Below are 16,755 nucleotides of genomic sequence, written 5' to 3' on the forward strand. Positions count from 1 at the left end.
TCTCTGGGCAGACAGTGCTGTGTCAGCAGCACGAGGCAGTGTTTCTGCTTGGGATCCTACCTTTTGGCAGATAACCACTACTGGGGCACTATGAGGAAGGTTAACAGATATATCTGGGTGTTATCTTACAATGGGACATAAGCACCAATGTGAATTAAAAGTATGTGTAGGGAATTTGCCCCTTTTTTGTTATTTTCCAATGGAAACAGAAGTTATTTTGAATTGTTGACACTTCAGTAATTGTGTTTCATGCTATTGTAAAAAATGTTCATAGAACCTTAGAATGGCCTGGGTTGAAAAGAACCTCAAAGATCATCTCATTTCAATCCTCCTGCCATGGGCAGGGTTGCCAACCACCAGACCAGGCTGCCCAGAGCCACATCCTGCCTGGCCTTGAATGCCTGCAGGGATGGGGTATCCACAGCCTCTCTGGGTTCTTTTATTTTTCCTTTATAGTAACAAAAAGATGAAGATAAAAGGTGCAAAAGTCTTAGAGAATCCTCAATTTTATCCACATTTCATTTTCTAATGGAAAGAAATTAAAAAATTGTATTTTTGAAACGTTACAAAAGCTTCAAAAGGAATAAAAACATTAAAAATTGCATTAAATTTCTTTTTTTTTTTTCCCCCCAGTAAATTCACTCTACTTTCATTCAATGAACATCACTGCAGGAAGAAAGAGTTCTCAAGAGATCCTGCCACTCAGGAGTCCTGCTAGTATTTTGCTGTATTTTTCTATTATCTAGGCCAGGGATTTACCTTTATGAAATTATGTTTTTCGTCTCTTCAAGGCATAACCTGTCCCATAGAAAAGGACTGTCTGTGACATCATTCCTGGGAGTGTTCATCAGCTGCACCTTTTATCAAGAATCACGATGATTCCCTCTTTAAATAAAAAAGAAAATGTCCACCGTGCCTTTCACATTTCAACCCCAGGTCTGTACTCTCTGCTGATAATATTTTTGTTATTATTTTGGAATGCAAAATCAGAAGCTACTTGCTCTGAATTTACCTTTCCTTCACAGACATCCATAACATCTACCCATACAGAATCAGCAACAATCTCTTGACGGCCCTGGTTTGCAATGAAGTAGTAAGCTAAGAAGCGAAAAGCAGGCACCATCTTCTGAGTGATTTTGAGATTTATTACTTTGTTTGAGGAGGACACCCTTCCCAACAGCTCAGCTTGTCCCTTTGCTATAACCTATAGAAAGAAACATAAGAGAGATCAAGCATCGTGAATATGCAACACACATTACATTGTGTAATTTTATAATCTATATGCATTATCTGTTATATATATTAGACATATTGTGTATATTATGTATATTATATTTCTGCATCTATATAATTTTGAGGCCATTTTTGTTTGAACTTTATTCTGTAATAGCATCTAACAGTTTTAATTCTCCAACAGTATTCTGGCTGAGACCAGCACAGAGCCTCTAGGAGAACAGTCTCTGCTGCATGAGTCCTGTGGCCCAGATCTAAATATGTCTCTCTCTCTCCACTTGGTCTTACTGCTTGAAAAGGGGCTCAGAGATGGCATTCTTCTGTGTTCTGCAATAACAGGTCATCACCCTCAGGAAGATATCAACTGTATTTATCTACCATCTGTATTGAATATTTTGGATAATGTGGAGGAATTGGAAAGAGAGGTTTTAACCACCCAAGTATTATTCAGTGTAAAGGATCATAGCCTGGCCCTTAAATGATTTCTGCCCATCTTGTACTATTTTATCATTTTCTTCCTATTTTCATGAGTAGTCAGCAAATAAAACACAGGCAGCTTTCCTAAATGCACAAGGAGTGGGCTTGAGGAAGAAACAAAACTATGTTGTAACCTCATCCAAAATCCTCACAGTCTTCATTTAAGGACCAAAGTTTGAGAAAAAGCCTCATTGCTCTGGCAGTGCCCCCATCACCCTGCCTGCCCAGCCCTACTCCTTCCCAGAAATGAGCAGCAGCAATGTCAGTGCTGTGCTCAGCCCTGTGATTAAAACAATCTTTCTCTAAACCCAAATTTAACTCCCTGGGATGCAATTATTCCAATATATAAGGGTCCAATTAAAAGTAAATGCAAACTGTTGTTGTGCTGCTTATCAGCCTAGGGAATTTAAGCTGCCAATGGAAATTATGAGAAGAGAGATAAAGAAACTTAAACACAGTTCACATGCAACAGATTTGCTCCTGGAATGTATCTGTGAATGCATTTGTCCCCTTAAGCAGAATAAATACTTTGTGTGCCTGGGCCTGGCTGAACAGGATTGTTTCCTGGCTTTTTCATCTGCAGAACTGATCTTTTGTTCCAGTTTCAAGATGTTATTGAGCACCATAATAGCTAATGCCTTCAACAGCCCTTCATCTTCTTTTGGAGAGAACTGTGAGTTGCCCATTAACTGACATCAGCTGCAAGTAATATGGCAATTTCAGAATCATGTATTATTCATGTAATAAGCAATAGATATCCTCAAAAGACATTTTCAGAGATATTCAAGGTCCCCTAGAATGTGACTGTGTTTTCTGTTTCTAGGGGGTAGAAACTTTAATTTATATAAATGATCTGCACACAGCATGGTAGACATTTTTGTAACGTCTGAAGAAAAGGTATCTATAAGAATTATATCAATAAAAAATAGTAGGCTTATTACAAGAACAGAGCTCAGATTGGATGGAGAGGCTCTCAATTTAGTATTTTTAATATGTATATCTACATTATTATGTAAATGTTGTACACATGCACCTATTTGCTTTAGACTATTAGTAACTACAGACCAAAATTTATAACCATGTCTTCTTACTCAGAAGAAAAAAAAAAAGAGAGATTACAAAGTTGTGCATATTATGTCCAAAGATAAATAAAAACGTATGTAAATAATGAAGTCGCAGAAATATTTTTGGAAGGCACTTGTGGAAATCTCTAGTTTAACTGTCTACTCAAAGGTGGGTTATCGTTGGCATAAGCGGGTCAGATACGATGTTCGCTAGGTGAGTATTGAGTGCTTCTGAGAGTGTCAATTCCCTGAAATGTCCAGGAAAATTCTTCCAGTGTTGTATTCATCATTAGTGAAAAGATTTTTCCAAAATGAATCTTTCAAGCTACAATGTGGACTTTGTGCCTTAATATATTACATGGTACCACCTAGGAAAGTTTGTCTCTGTTATGCCTGTAATCTCTCTGTAAGGAATTTGAAGTAGTTAGTAACTCATTCAGCCTCTTCCCCATACTGCACAAGCCCACTTCCCTCAACCTCTCTTGGTAGGCTTGGTGTGCGAGGACACTGATCACCTTGTCTGTCCTAGATGGACAGTTTAGTTTTTCTTGTATAGTATCTAGAAGATATTACTGATATGCCACTATTCTGTTTACCATATAATAGAAGTAGTCAATCGTCCCACTGCCAGACTGATGGATGGCATTTAAGATGACTCGTAAAGTATCTCCAGGTGCCAAAACACTATGTGGGATGCTGATGCTAAGGTAGCCACGGGTAGCAGACTGGTATCTTTCAGCTCTGATTCTGGTTTCAGGTGATTCTAACCTTTCTTTTCCCTCTTCAGCCTTTACCTGTCAGGGGAGGAAAGGACAGAGTGAGTAAAGTGTCCCTCAAGAGACAATATGCAGTGTCACTCCATTTTCATCATGCCAGCTTATTCTGAAAATGCTGAGAAATGAGATGAGGTACCACAGAGACCACGTTAGCAGAACATGGCATCAAAATACCAAGGTTTTCCATCACTTTTTCTCCAACCTTATTTTGTCTCTTGCTGTACTAGTGATTGATATTTTTCAGGTATGGCTTTTTCTGAATCAGAATAAATATCTTAAAATCACACAGTGGTAATTCAATGCCTTTTTTTCTGTTTTTATACTGTGAATATAATCACACCCTCTGAGCATCAGGTATAAATACAGATCTAGTCTGTATTGCACCTGATATTTTTCTATGCCCTCTTTTCGTTGTTTGCTGTCACTTCTCATGGTGATATTCCTTACAGACCCATTCATATTCCCCATATCAAGAAAATACAAGTTGGAACCATACAAAAAAAGGTCACCAGCCATGCACACTCTCAAAGCTCTGATGTACAAGAGTAAGTCATTCATTTCAACTAGATATCCCTCAAACCCAGGTCTGTCTGATATCTCATACAACCTTGATAAAGTTGCGAATATGGTGTAAGAATTCATCTTTCATAATGAAAACAAAACAGCTTCACAGACATTTGCAATTTTCTCAAGAGCTCTTCTTAACAGAGTACTTTTAAACATGAATGTCTGGGTTTTCCTTACCACTACTTGAAGAGTCTGGGCATCTGCAGGGATGTCAAATGTGAGGGGGATTAGGCCATCATTATTAGAAAGTGCAGTCTTCTTCATGGAGGACTTTCCAGGTATGGTGACAGTAGCAGTGACAGGCAAGGAGGCAGCAGGAGAGCCATCAACCAAAGTGACAGAGGCCTATTTGAAAAAAAATCTTTGTCTGTTACTTCAAAGAAACTTTTGGTTTTAAAAATGCCCACAAAGAAGAAGCAAATATATATTAATTTTTATAAATTAAAAGGAAATATAAAACTGTATACATAGGCATTTATAGATATATAGGGAAAAGGATAGCAATCGACTCTGTCTGGACTCAGCTAAGATTAAAATCGATGAACAAAAATTAACAGCTGCCCCAGATCTTTATTTAGCATCAGATCCCAGAGATATTTGTCTTCAACTGTTTTTAGGTGAATTTCTAACCTCGACAGCTTGTAGAAAAATTTGAAGGAAAACTTGCCATGTTTTAAAACTCACTAACTTAAATAAAATAAAATAAAATAAAATAAAATAAAATAAAATAAAATAAAATAAAAGTCAATATTCCGTATTTCAGTTTTTGTAATTTTAATTTGATACAGGATTAAACTGATACAACATGATTCTTTTAACCTTTCTGTATGGAAGTGAAGAAGAGCCTGCTACAGGCTTTATGAAACCTTGTAATGCTACAGTGCACAGATGAGTTCCAAAACAGAAGCAGCATTTTCTGATTTTATTTCTCTGCTCAAGCTGAAGACAAACCAGAAACACCAACAGTAGCTCCATGTTGGGCCTGTTCCTGAAGGTCTCTTCTACAAAATTCCCACTGGATCAGATAAGAGTTTTACAAACCAATACGAAACCTATGGAGGCAGAGATAGCTAAATACTGCATACCACAACAGAGAAGGGGGCTCCAGGCACAAAGTACTTTTTGGTGTTAGACAGATCAACAACATAAGGAGATTTCACAAACTTCACATCGCTGAGTTCCTCTTCCCTCATCTCTCCACCTGTTGATATAAAAAAATGCACATTGCCATGAGAGTAATACCTATTTACTTACCTATTACCATAGCATCTGTGGTTTTCCATTTTCACTGCATTGTAATCGTTGTACATAAAGATAACTGTAACATGATTCCTCCCTACAGAGCTTCAGTTGAGTTGAGTACAGGAGGACTGGGAACATAACTATAGATGGGCCAGCCCAATGGCAGTTCTTTGTGTCCAGTGCTCCAACCATTTGGCACGAGCAACTGTGTGCTCTTGGGAGCTTGGAAACTGACAGCTGTGAAGTGCTCTATTATGCTTCCTCCAGCTACTTCTAAAAGCATGCCTTGATTAATACAAAGTGTGTTTAGAGACATAATTTTCTTAGTCCTTATTTTCTACTTTAAACACTGAAAGGTGGAAGTGTGCCAGTAAAGTTCTACAGCCTTGCTCTGCCACGCGTGTATGAAACACTAAGCCCAGCAAATATGCAAGTGTGGATAGAACCCGTGTGTGGATGGCAGATAAAGTATGCACAGACGTGAAGAGACCACGTCACATCATGAGATTCATCATGCTGTTGTGGTAATGAGAACAATCCCTTTTTCTGCCTGAAATAAATGCTGTAGTAAATGAAAGTAACTATAGGAAATTATATATTAAAAGAAAAAAAAAGGCACTGCTGGAGTGTAATTTACTTAATTTTAGGATTCAGAGAAATTCTAATTGAGATTTAGGATTTTTAGGAATTTTTAATTCTGAGCTAAGTAACTAGATTCCTATAACCAGTGCATAGAAACATCCCTGGAGTACAATTTACCCTATCTATCTTCTCTGCTTACTATACACTATACACCTGGCTCTGGCCAAGTGCCTTACTTTCAGACACTTAACGTAAAAGGGACCAATCTCTCTTCAACAAGACAAATATTAACCAAGATTGCAAAGTCAGCTCCATTGAAGATTCAACAAGCACTGAAGTTCATGCCTCTTATGACTGACTGCAACACAATTATGCCATTCACCACTGCACTCAGTCAACCCAGTGATCTCCTGTGGATAGCTGTAAGACATCTGGAGGCCTTGTTGTGTTTAGCATTGCTGTGAGCAAGTGTCCATACAAATCCTTTTTAGTAAACTCTGAAAATATTTATCTATTCCCTAGGAATATTTTTTGGAAGGTGCCCTCCAGCCTCATTTCCTCAGCCACCATCCTAAATGAATAGCAAAATCATACTATTTGGACTATATTGTACACATAAGCTAAACTGTTCAGCGCTGCAGGAGATGTCTAAGATGCTTAATGCTCTCTCTCATCTCCAGAGCAGCCTTGCTGTTTTGCTCACCTTTTAAGACTTCAACATAGCAAAATATGAATTTGAACTAGCCCTGTCACCATTTTGGGTCTGCCATATGTGGGCCATAGTAGGGATCTGCCAGGATTTGATGTCAATTCCTAGCCAGCTGGCATGTGGGAAAGATGATCTCCTAGAAACTGCATTTTCAATAGCAGTTTTATAGTGAAGCAGCTGAAATGTAATCAAAAGTAAATCAATGTAAAAACAAGATAATTCTTAAGATAACTTACTGTAGCACTAGGTGTAGAAAGTGTGACAAGGCATAAGAGAACTAGCAGGAGTCACAAGGACTCTGCATCACACCATGGTTGTGGTACATGTCTCATCTTTCCACTGACAGCTCAGCTAGCTGGGGAACAAAGTGAGATAGAGCACCACGCTCAGCTCGTAACGCTGCATGTATGGAGTAGACCTGGCTGAGGCAAATACTCAGGCATGGTCACAAGGGGAGCAGCAATTCAGTTGCCTCTATACAGGCATCTGATGCCTCTTAATATGATTTAATTAACTAATTAAACCACATTAATTAAATTATTAATTAATTACATTATTAATTAATTAATTAATTAATATGTCAGCTATCCTCATAGAGCTACTTAATATGGTACAACGTTGCTCACATGAAAGATCATCCTAGAGAATGTTCAGTGTAAATATTACAGACTGTATCAGTGAAGGCATAATCTACTCACTTGCAGTTTCTACAGCAGTAACAGCAACATATAAATGAAACCCTTCCAGAGTGGAAATACTCTTTTTTAATTTCTCTTCCAGAAGTGGTGTAGTTAAAGTAACTCTTCCTTTTCCATTTTGAATCTATAAGAGAAGCCAAAAACAGTGACTACCTTTGCTGATTTGTTGCCATTAGAATTACAAAAAAGTTCACTGCATGACTATTGTATTACAGGGATTTATATTTTGATAATAATTTCAATATATTTCAATATAATTCTGACAATATTCAGCTCACTTGGGATAAATCTGAATAATTCCACTGAACTTTAGTAGTACTTACTGACAGCTGTTGTTCCAGGCCTGGAAGAAAGACTTTATTCTCAGTTTCATCAATTATTCCAAATCGTACATATGCAATACCTTCAATCCCTTTTCCATAAGAGTGCCTTTGGAAGGAAGAAAAGTGAGGAGATGAATCATTACACTGACAAAAAGCAAGCATAAATCACATTAATAATTTTATGCTAAAATAAAATAGGCAAACTTGTAAGCATACTGACTGTAATCAATAACTTGAAAATGAAAAATAGTTCCACCCACTGATAATGCAAACGTGAAGACTGCTACAGGCCCATGTAAGAATCAGTGATTTCACTAGATGGATGTATGTAGCAAATCAGCTTGTCAGAATCCCATGCGGAGGAGCCATCATCTGACAAAATTTATACTTGAGTAAATTTCTGTATTGTTTACAAAGCAAGGAGAACATTATTGGCACAGGTACATGAGGTCTCACACAACCAACCCACTTCTCGGGTAGCAAAGGAGGCATCCAGTCTGTTTAATTTGGATGAACAGCTGATTCCTTTGTATTGGGTAACCAATGAACTGAGCAGTGTCCCGGAACTACATGAAGCATCAGTACCTCTAAGGACCTAGAGGTGTCATCTGCTGAAGGTATTGTTTCTTGCTGTGGATATTCTTCTTTTCAGCTCTATAATGGCTTATTTTTATTTAAACAGTGACACTTTCAAATTGACCTGATCAGTAGCATTCATCTGTATCAGTGAATCTAAAATTTTTCAGAAGACTGAGAAGCAATTCTTATAAAAACTGCTTAAAATGACAGAACTAGCAACTACTGGAAACAACAGTCAATATATCAAATAATTTTTTGTTAATTACATGCACGGCCAGTTCAGAGTAGCAAGCTCGATTAAATGAATTTGATTTGTTGATAGTGATGAAAGTCAAGCAGGTCTTTTTAACATCACTAGAACCTTTTCAATAAACAAAAGAACAGTATTAAGTTATTTTACCTCTTAAATAATTACAACATCAATGAACAGTGAAATGTATACAAGGAACTGCACACTTCATAAAGTCAAAATTGAATGCTGCAGTAACAAAGAGAGAATTCTAGTTATCTGGTATCACTGATGTTATCAAATAATCATGAATAAAACTAACAAAAAGAGTAATAAATAAAAGAAAATGAAGGTGAGCAAGTGAATGGCAGTGAAGCTGGTGAAAGGACTAGAAAACGAGTTATGAGGAGTGGCTGAGGGAATTGTTCATACTGGAAAAGAAGATGCTGAGCTAAATGAAAGGAGCTTGCAGCGAGGCGGGAGTTGGATTTTTTTCAGGTGACAAGTGATGGGACACGAGGAAACAGCCTGTGGCCTTGCCAGGTAAATCAAGCAAGGCTTAGATTGAATATTAGGGCTAATTTCTTCATGGGTAGTGTGGTTTGCATTGGAACAGGCTGCCTTGGGAAGTAGTGGAGTCTCCATCCCTGGAGGTATTTAAGAGGTGTGGATATGGCACTAACTGACCTGGTTTAATGATGGGACTCAGTAGGTTGCTGGGCTTGGTGATACTGAAGGTCTCTTCCAACCAAGATGATTCCTTGTTCCTGAGACTAGAAGAGCTGACTTTGCTCAGCCAAACAAAAGGAGACTGATGCTGAAACCTGTCTGATCTCACAGGACGCTCTGAGGAAAGGAGGGATCAGCATGAAATGTGAAGAGCTGAATGACGGTGGGCAGAAGAGCAACTTTATATAAACTATCCAGGGATTAGCTTACACTGAAAATAAAGCCCACTAGAACTTGGGGTTCGTGATGAGTATTCTGCTTGGATAAGTGCCAGGGACCACACAGCACAGCTATACCCTGCACCCTGCTGGAGATAAGGTGATTATATAAAATTAAACAGATATCCAGATTGCTGACCTGGAGTGGGCCTTCCTCTGTGCTGACATCTAAACAGCTTCTGGGAGTTATCTGGGGAGTGTTCAACTGCTGAGTCTGAGCCTGTGCCAGGCACTGGCCAAAAAGCCAGCAGCCAACCTCAAGTGCTCAGGAATCTTCCCTGGGATGGCTCTTTTGCCTGCTCAGGTGGTTCAAATAGCTTTTCTGGTTTCATGTTGAGCTCAAACTGAGATGAAGTAATGCACACATCCATAGCAATGCTTATATAAACTCCTCTGATTAACTGTATTTATTCACCTCAATTCAAAGGAATTTCTGCATAACATCACTATTCTCAAGTAAGAATGAATTTGTTACTTCCAAACTTCACTGGACATCGAGGATTAGAAAATTTCATACTAGAAAATTTCATTTTAAAACCTCAATCCATTTCTATTTGAATTGCATTGAATAGCAACATCTGAGGCTTTAGATTGATTCCAAATGTTTAAATCAAAAACTGTAAAGAAAAACTGGTTATTATTTTGACTGGAATCTTTCTTAGCAACACAAAGAATTCTAAATTGTCACCCATCTGCTAAAAATCTAAAGCATTCAGAAAATTTTGTTTCATTTTGATCACCACCACTTGCATCTATGTAGCATTTTACACCGACACCAAAATTTAGCAGTAAAGCAGAAAGAGAGAGTACAAGAGGATAAAGTTAAATTCAAATAAATCCAGAACCTGGTTAACTGTTAATGATGAGGAGAAGAAGCAGCAGCAAAATTCATTATCTACCTATCTGCCTTCTAAATGACCTCGATTTGAGCTCACTCACTTTGCCTCGATATCAAATATGAAGTTTTCATTCCAGATGGAGTAGTATGGCTGAAGTGGAATCAGTTTGACTTCAAAAGATGGAAGTTCTGCATGAAAAATAAAACACAAAAACTGTAAGGTCATGATGGCATGTGCTGTGGGAACTCAAATTCCTGGTATGTTGCAACACTCCCTAAAAAGGATGGAGCTGTGTTAGTCTTTTATTTTGGATCATAACTCTGAAGCAAATCTCCTGATTATCTTTTCTTACTCTGCTTTGTTTCACCTAGTGAAGCAGTCTAGGAACACACAAAATGGATTTATCCAATGGCAATAAGTCAGAAGATGATCTACAACCACTATTGTGCATTCAATGCCCTGGACTAGAAGTAGTCTGAAGGAAACCCACACTGAAATGCATTTATTGTGGACAAGATATCCTCAGCATCAACTGTGTCACTCTGTAAGGTGCCCCTATAAAGCTGTATTAGTATTAATTGTGGATGCAATCATTTATGTGTTCCTGGCTGTAGACATTTGCAGGGGATGCAGTAATATCCACTTGTCTGTTACTAGTTATCCACTACGTACCCACTAGCTAAAGAAAAAGACATGGATTTCTGAATCTGGGATTTTAATATAAACCTAAGGGATTTTTTATTTTTTTTTTTTAAGAAGAAATACCATTCTTTGAAGGTAGCATAATTTTGGCACACATAAATCAAGTAATTTATTCCTTCAAATTGTGGGATTTCTACACTTTCACATGGTGCCCTTATTTTCCTTATAGAAAGCTTTTCTGAGTACGGTGACAACTCTAATGAACTTCCAAACAGCATTCTACTGTGAGAGAATAGTTGATTTTAACAGCATACTTCCATTTTATTTTCTACAAAATGATCATTTGGAAATAAAATTGAAGTTGATTTTTAAAAATTAAGTTGACATTTTATTCTGTCTTTTTAAAATTTGTTTGCTTCTTTGTTTATGAATATAAATAGAGGACACAAAGAATTCTCATTCCATACAAAAGACATAGCAATGAGAAACAGAAATGTTGTGAATTGTGTATCTAGTAAGTAACATCTAGTTACAGCCAGATTTAATCACTGCAGTATATCTTTAAATCAGTAGCGATGGCCTCCTATATATATTTCAAATGAAATATTTTCATACCATATCTTTTAACTTCAAATTCAGCTGAAGCATTCGACATTTCATACTGTTGAAACCAGGCTTTGATTTTCCAAGTTCCAGGCCTAAAGTTCAGATTTAGTAGAAAATAATTAGTTAAGATTCCTCCGATATGTTGTGATGCTAAAGTATTTAAGTTACTGCTAAATACTAGTTTTGTCCTTTTTATGATTCAATGTAAAATCTATTTATTAATGGATTTCTCATTTACTGTAGGAGCTAGAAAAGTACTTCCCAATTTTCTAGGTAACGCTCCATCAGAACTTCTATGAGGAGCTGCAAGATAGTATATTTGCAAGCTGCATGTAATATGCATTGCCTCTGATAAACCTACAGAAACAGGCATTTCATGATAATAACCTATACCTCATCTTCACTGTGTTAAAATCAGGATAGCACACAAAAAAACACACACTGAACAGTAAGTAAGTAAAAGCTCAAGTCCATTTCAAATCACTTTATAAATTAAATCCTTATGGAAGTGCTCTCCTGGATATAGTCATTTTCATATAATATCAGAGAATCATAGAATGGCCTGGGTTGAAAAGGACCACAGTGCTCATCCAGTTTCAATCCCCCTGCTATGTGCAGGGTCATCAGCCACCAGACCAGGCTGCCCAGAGCCACATCCAGCCTGGCCTTGAATGCCTCCTTGGGCAACCTGTTCCCATCACCACTCTGGGTGAAAAACTTCCTCCTAATATCTAACCTAAACCTCCCCTGTCTCAGTTTAAAACCATTCCCCCTTGTCCTATCACTACCCACCCTCGTAAACAGCTGTTCCCCCTCCTGTTTATATGCTCCCTTCAAATATCGGAAGGCCATGATAAGATCTCCCCAAACATTCTCTTCCCCAACCTAAACAAGCCCAGTTCCCTCAACCTTTCTTCATATGATTGAGGCAGATGGTTAAGCATTTGCTCAATTGTTTCTAATAAAGAGAATAAAGAATAAAGGTTTCTAAACATACTGTATTAATACAAAATGAAGACGAAGGGCCTAAAGGAAAGCTAAGGAAGAAGACATTTGGACATCTGAACAGTTTTAATGCACAGGGCATTGTTACATACTCGGCAATGTCAGGTATATCAAAATTTTCACTGAACACTGCTTTTATTTTCCGTTCCGACTTCATAACCACCACTCCTTTTGAATTCTGTTGAGAGGGTGAAAACAAGCAAACGTAAACCAGATACTAAAAAAGAAACTCATGGTCATAACTGATCCTAAGGAAGACGCGCTATTTTCTGACCTTAATTTTCATGCTTTTCCCCTCCCTCTATGCACCAACAATGAATTATATCTCACAGTATGTAAATAGTGATGAGGAAAAGAGAGGAGCTATAGCCATGGCTTTACTCTTGGACTATTTGTGGAAGACTTCCATAATGCCTGTGCTGAAGAAGCACCCATTAAAAGTATTTGTATACTCACAAGCACAGCAACTGTAACTGTATCTTCTGATGGCCTCATAGCATTGTCCAGAATGAAGATCCTGTATCTTACTGGTTAATGGAAGAAGAAAATGCGTTCACGTACTTATTGCTTTTCTATATAATAATTACTATTGTCATAGAAATTTAGGTTGTTAAAAACCTATAGATCACCAGCTCAGTTAACATATCACTGGCAAGTCTACCAGTGATTTTGTCCTTAAACATCATACCTGTGTATCTTTTAAATACCTCCAGGGATGGTGACTCAACTGCTGGGCTGCCTGTTCCAATGCTTCACAACCCTTTCAGTGAATAAATAATTCCTAACATCCAATCTAAGCCTCCTCTGGTGCAACTTGAGGCTATTTCCTCTTGTTCTATTGATTGTTGGTTGGCTACCAGTATGTATCTGAGTTTAGGATAAAACACTTCTTTTTCAAAAAATAGAAGTGTAAGAAAAAAAAAAAAAAAAGATGAATTACTGTCTTCCATATTTTGAATTTTACATTACTTCATACAATTTTGAAGCCACTTCTGAAAACTATATAGATAGCTTCATCCATCTACTATTCCTTTTGCTGCCAAGGTCTACAGTAACACTTAAGAATTTGTTTTTACCTCCCTCACCTGCTAGTTACCTAAACTATTAAAAAAAAAACTGTTGTGGTCTTAAAGTGCAAAGATGCTTTGTGCTGACATTGCAAACAGAAGGAATACTTCTAACATTTTTTTCTCTTCTCAGAAAGATAAATTTTCTGAGCAAGAAATATTTTTGGAGGGGCTCCCATTGTAAGAAGAAAAAGACTTTCTGGCTCCTCTGTCATTTCCATGTGCTTGTACTAATATGCAGTGCAGACCCTGCAAAAGCCCTGGCAGCAGAACACAAATGTAAAATCTGGACTGGTTTGTATATATGGAGATAGCTGTGGGAAAAGACAAGGAATTACATTATATAAGATCAAGTCATTATTACTTTTTTAAACCAGCCATGTAACATCTATATTCAACATCTGAAGTGCAGCATTTGTATGTTAACCTTTAGAATTTGGTGTATATATAGGCTTGTCCGTCTGAATGAAAATGTAGCCCTTCTTGGATGACAGGAGGATGTGGATTTTTTGAACAGCTTCCTTATGAAGCTCCCTGCTTTCAGTGACAAGCAGAACTTGTGGATTTTTACTCTTCTTGAATGTATCCTGCAGCAGATTTCCTGGCTTGACCTGAAGATAATGAAAGAAACAGACACAAACCTGGTAATCTTGGAGTTACATGGCTGATGGCCAAAGCTAGCTGAAGTATCATTCAACAGAAGTTACTCAATTGTGTCTTATTGAGTGACTATTTCTTTGTAAGTAGAATTAATATCTATTCCTCCCTTTGAGTAACATAAGCCCAATGACTTTTCTCCTGTCTACATGCATGTTTAATTCCAGCTACCATATCATTTTCATATCATAGAATCATAGAATGGCCTGGGTTGAAAAGGACCACAATGCTCATTCAGTTTCAACCCCCTGCTATGTGCAGGGTTGCCAACCACCAGACCAGGCTGCCCAGAGCCACCTCCAGCCTGGCCTTGAATGCCTCCAGGGATGGGGCATCCACAGGCTCCTTGGGCAACCTGTTCCAGTGCATCACCACCCTCTGTGTGAAAAACTTCCTCCTAATATCCAACCTAAACCTCCCCTCTTTGGAGAGGTGCTCCAGCCCTCAGATCATCTTTGTGGCCCTTCTCTGGACCCTCTCCAAGAGCTCCACACCCTTCCTGTTCTGGGGGCCCCAGATTTTGGGTATGTTTCTTTGCTTAAATCTTGTACATGAGGTCAGAACTTCAGCTCATGTAGTTTGATACATTTCTAAACATCCTGACAAATTCTCTTCGCTCAGTGTGGCCTAGGCAAGCCAAAAGGTTGGATACCCATGGCTTTGCAAGTAAACAGAACTAAACTGACTATTGCTGTATGTTGTTTCCAACCAGATAGTGCCAATCAGTACTACTGAACTGAATGTTAAGAATTGTGTCTGAAGCAAATGTTGTAAGGCAGAATTAATCAACAGTTTTCAGAAAAATTACATTCTTTGGAATGAGAGACTGCACATTTTTCGAGGACTCCCCTGCTTCCTATGATGGCCAAGGAAATGATAAAGCCATGAAAACAGTTGAAGGATTACACTGCTACACTTCCAGGAGGAAAAGCAAACCCCTCAGATGAAAAAAATAAATCAATAAGAAAAACTCAACCCTTCAAATGCCATAGATTTCTAGAAGAATGACCAAAAAAAAAAAAAAAAAAAAAAGTTTAAAAATTTAATTTCATCACTCTGATCAAAAAATCTTTCATCACCATCAAAACTTTGTGCTTGATGATTAGGCACAGAAGAGCAAAAGCCATCACTTTATTAGCTTTTTGGATTAGCAGTGTTACCATTACTGATATTGATGTTTTCTCCTTTCACTCTAGAAATCAATGTTATCTCTGTTCCAATGCATTTTTAGAACACATTATGATTTATACCCAGGATAAGCATTTACGTCACTATGATGGCAGACTTACCATTATTTTCTTTATCTCTTGGTAGTTGTTCCCTTGGTTAAGGTTAAAGTTAATCCTATCTGATAAAAGCCGATTTTTCACCTCATCTTTGAAATAGGCAGTAACATGAACTGGGCTCTTTGCTCCATGAACTTGAACGGTTACTGTCTCCTGTGCACCCAAATGAACCACATTTGGGGCAGTGATGAGAAATCTAAAATAACATAGGTATAGATTGACCAATACGTAGACTTTTTTTGAATAACACAAGATGCAAAAAAACAATATGACTGTTAAAGAAAACAGGCTTGTCAGTTCCAATATCACAAAATAGTTGAGGTTAAAAGAGCTTTGCGGAGGTCACCTAGTTTAGTTAGAGTATATATTAAAAGAAGGCAGATACTCTCTGACTGATCCCCGAATTCTGTATCATACAAATTAGATCCTACAAAAGATCAACCCCCACAGACAGGAGAGAAAAAAACACCTGCAATATGTGGTAATATATCAGATATTATGAATTCACAAATCTTCATGTAGAATCATAGAATATCATGTATTGGAAGAGACCCACAAGGATCATTGAGTCCAACTCCTGCCTCCACGCAGCACCACCCAAAAATCAGACCATATGTCTGAGAGCGTTGTTCAAATATTCCTTGAACTCCTTGTGGAGCCTGTTCCATGCCCACAGCCCTGTGCTGCAGACCCTTTCCCTCACCCCCAGCTCCCCTCCCCTGACACAGTTCTGTGCTGTTCCCTCAGGCTCTGTCGCTGTCACAGACAGCAGAGCTCAGTGCTGCTCTTCTCTTTCAAGGCCATACGCGTTTCCTACTTTCTGTTTCAAAGGCTTTGTCATAAATGAAATGTTAATAATAATATATACTTACGAAGGTTCTTGCTGTGTACTGGCTAGCAGCAAGCAAAAGCTTGTCAAAAATACCAGTCTTTCCATGGTAAAACTACAGCATCTGCAAAACAGAAATACCAGAAGCCCACTGTCAATCTACGCTTGGCTTGCAAATTGAAAGTATTGGCCAATGGCATATTGCAGCTAAGTACATTATTCATCTTGGTTATTTATTAATAAGTTTCAAAACTGTACAACCAATAATGATGGACATGTTAGTGGTGCACAAATTAATAGCCTGGGGAGAGACACTCTGGACTAGGCCAGAGTTTTACATTTGATTATTCATTCGTTCTCTTCCCACCCTCGGTATGTACACATTACAGTAACTAAAC

The 16,755-nt window shown here is 37.9% G+C and overlaps 1 protein-coding gene across 1 annotated transcript in view; it reads right to left on the reverse strand.

The window, feature by feature from the left end:
• LOC122171298 (complement C4-like) overlaps nucleotides 1-16,546 on the reverse strand; it is a 41,719-nt gene extending 25,173 nt beyond the window's left edge. The window contains exons 1-13 of the mRNA XM_042838750.1: nucleotides 16,401-16,546; nucleotides 15,532-15,724; nucleotides 14,013-14,196; nucleotides 12,975-13,045; nucleotides 12,611-12,696; nucleotides 11,523-11,605; nucleotides 10,366-10,453; nucleotides 7,672-7,777; nucleotides 7,349-7,472; nucleotides 5,203-5,318; nucleotides 4,295-4,462; nucleotides 3,371-3,568; nucleotides 1,013-1,204 (exon numbers count right to left, since the gene is read on the reverse strand). Of these exons, the coding sequence (XP_042694684.1) occupies nucleotides 1,013-1,204; nucleotides 3,371-3,568; nucleotides 4,295-4,462; nucleotides 5,203-5,318; nucleotides 7,349-7,472; nucleotides 7,672-7,777; nucleotides 10,366-10,453; nucleotides 11,523-11,605; nucleotides 12,611-12,696; nucleotides 12,975-13,045; nucleotides 14,013-14,196; nucleotides 15,532-15,724; nucleotides 16,401-16,465 (1,674 nt within the window). The 5' untranslated portion in view covers nucleotides 16,466-16,546. The remainder of the gene's footprint in view (nucleotides 1-1,012; nucleotides 1,205-3,370; nucleotides 3,569-4,294; nucleotides 4,463-5,202; nucleotides 5,319-7,348; nucleotides 7,473-7,671; nucleotides 7,778-10,365; nucleotides 10,454-11,522; nucleotides 11,606-12,610; nucleotides 12,697-12,974; nucleotides 13,046-14,012; nucleotides 14,197-15,531; nucleotides 15,725-16,400) is intronic.
• Nucleotides 16,547-16,755: the final 209 nt, after the last annotated feature.

The sequence above is a fragment of the Centrocercus urophasianus genome, unplaced genomic scaffold, assembly GCF_019232065.1.
Source record: "Centrocercus urophasianus isolate 14NV4802_14NV808 unplaced genomic scaffold, USGS_Curo_1.0 seq_9, whole genome shotgun sequence".
NCBI lineage: Eukaryota > Metazoa > Chordata > Aves > Galliformes > Phasianidae > Centrocercus > Centrocercus urophasianus.